The sequence below is a fragment of the Atta cephalotes genome (genome assembly GCF_000143395.1).
Source record: "Atta cephalotes unplaced genomic scaffold scaffold00008, whole genome shotgun sequence".
NCBI classification, from domain to species: Eukaryota; Metazoa; Arthropoda; class Insecta; order Hymenoptera; family Formicidae; genus Atta; species Atta cephalotes.
This window is the reverse complement of record NW_012130072.1, coordinates 2,113,083-2,121,579: the sequence shown is the minus strand read 5'-3', so window position 1 is coordinate 2,121,579 and position 8,497 is coordinate 2,113,083. Positions and strand designations below refer to the sequence as shown.

The window sequence follows — 8,497 nt, the reverse complement described above, 5'->3', positions numbered from 1 at the left end:
ATGGATATAAAGTCAAAATTCACGCTGTCCCCTGCGAGGGGGACTACTGCTGATGCCAGAAAGAACAAAGGTACATCTTCAAGGTCACTTGCTCAGAGAACCTTAATTCGAATAAACAAGCTGTTATTAGTATCTTTTGGCATCTTGTGTACTTTTTCACTGTGATGTGTACCCTTTCAGGTATCAATAATGAGCTCCATCTGGGAACTTTGCGCAGAAGAGAACTTGCTGGCGCCAATAACGTCCCTGATGATGTACAGCCGACAAGGTACAATGTACAGAAAGCAAAAGATCTTGTTAAGAGACAGAGACCTAAAGGACAATATCATGGCGGTACAGAGGAGAATTCCAAGGTTGAGTCAACATTTAAATTATGCTCCTTTTTTTTAGTTTATTATCACATTTTATAATTTTTATATCTATAGGTAGTGGAGGAGAAGATGCCTGAGTATGGCTCAGTATTGGTTCAAAGAAGCAAAAAGAACGGCAATCATTTGCTGAATTTTCACTACGAACGATATGTGATGCGAGATGCACAAAACAGGGATGTAGGGAGACATAATTCCAACAGTAATAGATTGCTGCCACCAGTGCAGCGACATAAATACAACAAGGAACAATTTGTACAAGCTAGGTAGTAATTATACAATATAAATGGGTGCTTTCTATTCTCCTGATACCCATCTTATTCATATAAATTCACAGATATTATCCAGATCAAAGTTACATTTTCTTATCTTTACTTAAAGTTAATAGAGTAGCCAGTTTATATAATGTATAAAAACTATATGCATAAGATTTTTTATAAATTTATTTTATCTTATTTATGTGGAAATGTTTCTTGGACAGTAAAGTTGCTCAGTAGGATTATTTTATGTAGAACTCACATATTACGTTACATTTTATTTAACATTTTTCGGACAGAATTTCGAAATTCGAAATTATGACTTGATTTCTTAGTCATGCAAATTGAATGTCGAAATATTCACGTAATAAAAATTATATATTTGATATTAACAATAAGTATATAAAAATTATTTTGTAAAACTTAAAAATGATATACTTTTATATATTTTTATATATATTGCTAGTTGCCAATTTGTTGTGACTGCAAGTAGAGATTACTCCTTGCATTTGACTAACCCAGATATTCTCGTGGATTGGAAATCGATTGAACAAATTGTAAGTGTTTTTTAATTACAAATCAGCAATTGTTGCAAAGTTTCTTGCAAGAGACTCATACATATTGATATACGAGTAAATTAAATCTGATTTAATTTATTACAGATATTACACAATTCAGAAAATCTCTCCTGTCCTATTTGTTTACATCCACCAGTCGCAGGCAAAATGACTCGCTGTGGTCATGTTTATTGTTGGCCTTGTATTCTCCGTTATTTACGTTATTGTCAAGAAACAGGCAATTACAAATGTCCGATTTGTGATGAATATCTTCACAAAAATGATTTGAAGAGGTAATTTTGTTTAAAATTATAATAAATACATATCACATGAAGAAATGTTTATGAAAATATTTTAATTATTTTATATATCTTTTAGTGTGGTTGAGATTACACGCAGGTTATTTAATTTGGGCGAAACAGTCAATCTATGTTTGATGCGACGTGAAAAGAATTCTTTGTTTACAACGCCCGTGAAATCTGCTGTTCGACCCCCAACAACGTTTTTGTCTGTTTCGGAGAATGCTGATAATCAAATATATTCGAAACTTCTTATCGCAAATATGAATGATGTAAGTTAAAAAAAATATATTAAAAATCATTTATTATGTACATACAAGAGTAATAGCGAATGAATGAAAATTGTCTTCAGATCGTGAACATCATAGAGTGTGAGAATTCAGAATTAGAACTTGAGTTGAAGATTAATCCAGCCATGGCTACTGATATCAAGCAAGCGCTCAGTGAATTATCAAAAAGGAAAGAAAAATTATTGTGGCAGGTAATATTAATCATATAATTATATACCCATTATTCTACATAATAGAATAATAAAAAATATAAAATGTATATCAGATCGCAGAATCTAAAGATGCTCCATTGACTGAAAATATAACGGAAAAAGAAATTGCTGAAGAAACATCACAAAAATATGAAGTAGATGTTGATTCATGCAAAGATGACAAATCTTTAGCAAAACAATCTTCGACAGACAGTGTTTCCAGTGATAGTCAGACTGCTTCAAGTCCTAACAAATTTTCTTATTTTTATCAAGGTAAGTAATTTTGCAAATTATAAAAAATTTTTCATCTTTTAATGCTACATGATATTAGGCATTTTCGAATCAGAAATACAACTGATATAGTAAATCATTTCATTTTTGTTTGTCAATGTTGTTAGGATGATTCACTATGTAATATTGCATCATTTGCCTTGCTTGGAAAACTCTATATTTCAGTGATTATAATATTATATTAATGAACTTTTTTTAGCGGAGGATGGACAACATCTGTATCTACACGCGGCGAATGTGAAAATGCTGGAAATGGAGTATGGCAATTTGGAATACTGTCCTCCTGTAATTACAGGCAAGCTTCTCGAAAAGGAAGCAAGCATCTGCACGGAAGAGTTAAGACGAAGATTACGTTATCTTTGCCACTTACCACTTACTTGTCCATTTGAATTGGCTGAAATCGAATTAAAAGCACCATTGGTATCAGAGAAAGTCCTTCATGCTTTTCATGGTGATCATTTATAATATTTTGTTTTATGATTTATATTAGAGATTTGTAATACTATTTAATTGTTGATTTATATTGATTTTTTTTATTAGAGCAACTAAATTCAAGACAGAAGTTCAGAGAACAAAGAGAACGCGAAGAAAGAAAGAGAGAGAAAAAGATAATTGAAGAAGAAAATAGACAAATTGGCATATATCCAATGCCCGACATAGATATTGAATCCTATCAACATTTTCCTCAATTGCAATCAGAATTACAATTATCCAAGTAAGCAAAAATAATCATTATCTTTATTTTATCGCTATTTTGTTTAAGTTGTATCGCTATTTTGTTTTATAGCATTGCATTCTATCATGTACAAAAATTATAATTTTATCATTTATTCTATAGCGAGAACATTCTGTCACCTTCTGAATCAGTTATGTCAAGTATTGCTAGTAGTCCACCAGCTTTGAATGCATTTGAAGAAATTGCTCCAAAACAAGAAACGGATCATTCGCGCGAACAAACTCGAACATTCGCGGATATAACAAAGCGAATATCAACAATACCAACAAAAATGTCTAATAAATCCGCTAATGCATGGCCGGTCGTAAGATCAAAAACGCATTCTGGTACGACAAATGCATGCTTCAACAGAGACGAAGAAGTATTATCAAAAACGCATAAGTCGACTAATGCTTGGCCGCCTGTTAAATCAGGAATGTTCGCTGGTACACCAGGTACCTCGATTAACGAAGATGGAAAGAAAACTTACGTTTCTGAAGGTAAGTCGCATATTGGAACCAAATAAATTATTTAGCATTATACAAGTACAAATTTTTTGATCACTTATCTAAACTTATTTTCAGAAGTAAAAGACGAAAGTAATGCGTTTGGCAAAAAGAAGAGGACTAAAAAGAAAGGAAAAGGAACCGTACTGTTTACAACTGGTATGACATCTGGTTATTCTTTATAATTATCGTATATTATCACAGTTTTATCGCTATTCGCGCTGTGCGTAATGATAATTTTAGTAGAATTTTATTGGATCAATAGTAGAAAATTTGATTTCATTTACAGCTCTTGCCACCATTGTTTGATATACTAAAAATACGTACGGCATACGTATTAAATATCCTTATTTGTCTATATTGAAATTGTAATTATTTGCTATAAAAAAAGAAAAGATTGTTTGCCAAGGTTCTCGATATTGCGCTTACAAATAAAATTTTATTTCATTTAAATATTTGTTTATTTAATTGAAAACCTTTTTCTCTAATCTTATGCTTCTAAATAAAAAGAATCTGCGTTCGTTCTACTGACACAAATTAAAGCGAGAAGTCGAGATACAATCAAACCTTCTGTTTAAATTATTTATCTTCTTTTTTATCTTTTAATATTGCTACGAATGTTATATGGGTTGTCCGGAAAATTCATGCCGATGTTGAAGGAAAATTGAAACGCAAAAAATTTTAATTTAATAAATGTATAAAATTTAAATTTTAGTCTGCACGAACTTTCCAGACAACTCAATACATGCTGTGTTTTGATATGTATTGTCGACTGAAAATATACAGAGTACACTATACATAACGTTAACCTTATGATAGATTTCACCATGACGTTAACTATAAAGTTTCAATACCGATAGTGTATATCGAAACATAACCACAAACAGGAAGAATCAGCATTTTCTAATCGTTGAAGTACGATTATTATTCATACATATATTGTAATTTGAATTGTATCAAATTATACTATTTTATATATTTATTATCGGGATAAAAGAAGACTGCAATATTAAATTTTGGTAATCGCTCTATATTTACGAAGTTTGGAAAATTAACAACAGATCGTCTCGAGAATAAACTGTAAGTACAGTACGATAATAAAATAAATAAATTATAAAGAGTACATTTACTTCAAAGTAGAAAATGGTGAAATAGAGGAACTTGTTTAAAAGATGATGCTAGAGAAAAGTATGTAAGGAATGATTAGAGCAAAGACCGCAGCTGTATAATAATTCTTATGTTCGTTTATTCGTTTTTTTTTCTTTCAAGGAATGCGTATTGCGCAGAGGGTGACCACGGTAACTTGATTCTTAATCGCGTTCGTTTATTTTTTTTTATCAAGAAATGCGTATTGTGTGCAGAGAATGGGCATCCTCTGCTTGCAATACGCATTCCTTGATAAAAGAAATAAACAAACGCGATTAAAAAAAAAAACGAATAAACTAACGATGGGCAGTGGCGAGACAAAGCCAGGGATCCTTTTTAGTCGACTTCCTCAATAGTGGGTCCAGATGCACCGCCGCTGCTGGGTGCTCCACCGGCAGTGGCACCACCAGCTCCAGGGAAACCACCTGGCATGCCACCGGGCATACCACCGGCACCCTGGTACAGTTTCGTAACGATGGGGTTACAGATGGCTTCGAGCTCCTTCTGCTTGTGTTCGTATTCCTCTTTGTCGGCCAACTGGTTCGCATCGAGCCACTTGATTATGTCATTGCACTTGTCCAGGATCGTTTGTTTGTCTGATGCGCTAATCTTGTCCTTCAGCTTTTCATCCTCGACTGTGCTCTTCATGTTGAAGCAATAAGACTCAAGACCGTTTTTGGCAGAGATCGTTTCCTTCTGCTTCTCGTCTTCACTGCGGTATTTTTCTGCTTCGTTCACCATTCTTTCAATATCCTCCTTGCTGAGTCGACCCTTGTCATTGGTAATAGTGATCTTGTTCTCCTTGCCAGTAGACTTGTCCACGGCGGAGACATTGAGAATACCGTTCGCATCGATATCGAACGTCACCTCAATCTGAGGAACTCCACGAGGTGCTGGTGGAATACCGCTAAGCTCGAATTTGCCCAGTAAATTATTATCCTTGGTCATGGCGCGCTCACCCTCGTATACCTGAATCAACACGCCGGGTTGATTGTCGGCGTAAGTTGTAAAGGTTTGAGTCTGCTTCGTCGGGATGGTGGTATTCCTCTTAATAAGCGCGGTCATGACACCACCGGCAGTCTCAATACCCAGAGAGAGCGGAGTGACATCGAGCAAAAGCAAGTCTTGCACCTCCTCTGATTTATCACCGTGCAAGATAGCCGCCTGTACTGCCGCGCCGTATGCCACAGCCTCATCGGGATTGATAGATTTGTTGAGCTCTTTGCCATTGAAAAAGTCTTGCAGGAGCTTCTGAATTTTGGGAATTCGCGTAGAGCCTCCGACTAAAACGATATCATGGATTTGAGCTTTGTCCATCTTGGCGTCGCGCAGCGACTTTTCAACGGGTTCAAGAGTACCACGGAAGAGATCGGCGCAGAGTTCCTCGAAACGAGCTCGGGTGATGGAGGTGTAGAAATCAATTCCTTCATACAACGAATCGATCTCGATGCTGGCCTGGGTGGAGGATGACAGGGTGCGCTTGGCACGTTCGCAGGCTGTGCGAAGACGACGAAGTGCGCGTTTATTCGAAGTCAAATCCTTCTTGTATTTACGCTTGAATTCCTGTACGAAGTGATTGACCATGCGGTTATCAAAGTCCTCACCACCCAAATGAGTATCTCCCGCCGTGGACTTGACCTCGAAGATACCATCTTCAATAGTCAGGATGGACACGTCGAAAGTGCCACCACCGAGATCAAAGATAAGGACGTTTCGCTCGCCGGTGGCTTTCTTGTCGAGACCATATGCAATTGCGGCGGCGGTGGGCTCGTTGATAATACGCAATACATTTAAGCCCGAGATGGTACCAGCGTCCTTGGTTGCCTGACGCTGCGAGTCGTTGAAGTAAGCGGGGACGGTGATCACAGCGTTGGTGACAGTCTTGCCTAAGTATGCCTCTGCAGTCTCCTTCATTTTTACTAAGACCATCGAACTCACTTCTTCGGGGAAGAAAGTCTTCGTCTCTCCTTTGTACTGTACTTGGATCTTTGGCTTGCCAGTATCATTTATTACGGTGAAGGGCCAATGTTTCATGTCAGCGAGAATGGTCGGATCCTCGAAGCGACGTCCGATCAACCTTTTGGCATCTAATTAATTAAAAAGAAAAAAATAAGTTAGTTACACTGACTACCACTTCTAAATAGCTATTTAATACGACAAAGAATATAATAATGTAACACTATAATACTTTTACATTAAAAATATTTAAATTTTTCTTTATTATGATTAATAACAAATTTATTAATTTATCAATATTTATGTTAATATTTGATAAATTACAATACTTTTACATTTATTCAAAAATATATTTGTTTCTTGCTTTCAATTAATAATTCAACTATTTTATTAAATGTGTATACTTAAATATCAAAATACTTTTACATTTATTTGAGAAAAATATTTATTCCTTTAGATTTTTAATTATGTTTATACTTATAATAATTTAGATAATAAATGAATACAAATATAAATAAATCTGAAGAATATAAAAAATCTAAAGAAATAAAAATATTTTATAAATTAAAATATTTGTATCGAATATTTATTTGCATATTTGATAAACTATTAGAATTATTGAGAAAGAAATAAGTAAGAAATAAATAAAGGTCTTAAATAAATGTATTGAAATTTGTGTAAATATAAATAATTAAATATATAATTATAATACTTTCTATTTCTTATTTCAACCAGTAATAAATCATTACTAATTTATCGAATACATTAATGTTTTTTTTTTGCATTTAATGCCACAAAAATTCCACAAGAATTATAAACGATTTTACTATGGAAAATTTTATTCCATATAACATTCGAAATTTTAGTCATGCGAATCGATCATAGGCGTGAAAGAGATAAGCTTGACGCACGCGGCATATCTATATGGAAAGGTAAGATATATCATTGAAGATATCGACGCGAATGACGTGTTTCAAGTCGATTCTTGAGAAATCCGTCGAGTCACCGTTTAATTTCGGAATTTGACTAGAATTTTTATAAAATAATGCGATAGTTTTGAGTAAAAGCAGTCAAATGGAATAGCTTCAAGTTCATGATTCTGATTCTCCTCCCATATAAATTTTAATTTATATTCATAAACAGATTAATGTCGATTACCTCTTTTGAAGTTTTAAATTGATTAAAATTATATATAATATAATTTTATATATATAGTAATATATATATATATATATATAAAATTTTTTAATTTCATTGTTACATCCTCATTTATTTAAAGTCTTTATTATTTAACTTGGATTTATAAAATTAAGAAAAATTAAAAAATTGAAAACTTCAAATAATAATTGCGCCTTAATTAAAGAATATTCGATAAAGGAGAAAACTTTCATAGCACGACGAAGTAGCGGGAAACTTACCGAAAATGGTGTTGTTGGGGTTCATGGCGACTTGATTCTTGGCGGCGTCTCCGATGAGACGTTCGGTTTCCGTGAAGGCCACATAGCTTGGCGTCGTGCGGTTGCCCTGATCGTTGGCGATAATCTCGACCTTGCCGTGTTGAAAGACGCCAACGCAGGAGTAAGTTGTGCCAAGATCGATACCGACCGCGGGTGCCTTCGCCATTTTCTTCGGATTCTGCAAGGTAAAAACGTGGACGATTTATATGAGTAACGATAATTACAACGATATTAACGAATTATCGCCTTCTCACACTTCTTGTTCTCTCGTCCGTAAGAAGTAAACCATGAGGATCGAAGAAAAAAGAAACGTACCTCTTACAATTACTTGGAAAGCCTCGTAAAATTTCTGTCCGTAGGACAAACGAAGAAGTTCCTCGTTCACGATTCACAGCGCGAGTGACGAGCCCGCGCCCCTGCCCTCTGTATATAAAGACTTCTATGCGGCAAGCTTCTGGAATGTT

The 8,497-nt window shown here is 34.6% G+C and overlaps 2 protein-coding genes across 3 annotated transcripts; one reads left to right on the top strand and one right to left on the bottom strand.

Moving 5' to 3' along the window:
- Window positions 1-4,261, top strand: LOC105627127 (RING finger protein 10). Its single transcript, XM_012208410.1, has 12 exons — window positions 1-70; window positions 181-353; window positions 426-634; window positions 1,092-1,182; window positions 1,288-1,475; window positions 1,561-1,753; window positions 1,834-1,962; window positions 2,037-2,235; window positions 2,453-2,704; window positions 2,794-2,968; window positions 3,092-3,468; window positions 3,553-4,261. Exons 1-12 carry the CDS (start codon window positions 1-3, stop codon window positions 3,657-3,659), a joined length of 2,163 nt encoding a protein of 720 aa, XP_012063800.1. The 3' UTR covers window positions 3,660-4,261.
- Window positions 4,262-4,483: 222 nt separating this feature from the next.
- Window positions 4,484-8,199, bottom strand: LOC105627126 (heat shock 70 kDa protein cognate 4). Of its 2 annotated transcripts, XM_012208409.1 has the most exons (3): window positions 7,995-8,199; window positions 5,070-6,707; window positions 4,957-5,030 (listed from the first exon to the last, which is right to left on the bottom strand). In XM_012208409.1, exons 1-3 carry the CDS (start codon window positions 8,197-8,199, stop codon window positions 4,957-4,959), a joined length of 1,917 nt encoding a protein of 638 aa, XP_012063799.1. The 2 variants fall into 2 exon arrangements, with proteins under 2 accessions (XP_012063798.1, XP_012063799.1); XM_012208408.1 differs by having other exon boundaries at window positions 4,484-6,707.
- Between the last annotated feature and the right edge of the window lie 298 nt (window positions 8,200-8,497).

What these genes read in the sequence shown, in the direction of transcription:
- LOC105627127 (XM_012208410.1), top strand. Translation starts at nt 1, where the DNA reads ATGGATATAAAGTCAAAATTCACGCTGTCCCCTGCGAGGGGGACTACT. An exon ending in GTACAGAGGAGAATTCCAAG is followed by an intron (nt 354 to 425) that starts GTTGAGTCAACA and finishes TTATATCTATAG; the next exon opens with GTAGTGGAGGAGAAGATGCC. An exon ending in TCAGAATTACAATTATCCAA is followed by an intron (nt 2,969 to 3,091) that starts GTAAGCAAAAAT and finishes TTTATTCTATAG; the next exon opens with CGAGAACATTCTGTCACCTT.
- LOC105627126 (XM_012208408.1), bottom strand. Translation starts at nt 8,199, where the DNA reads ATGGCGAAGGCACCCGCGGTCGGTATCGATCTTGGCACAACTTACTCC. An exon ending in CCCCAACAACACCATTTTCG is followed by an intron (nt 6,708 to 7,994) that starts GTAAGTTTCCCG and finishes TTAATTAATTAG; the next exon opens with ATGCCAAAAGGTTGATCGGA.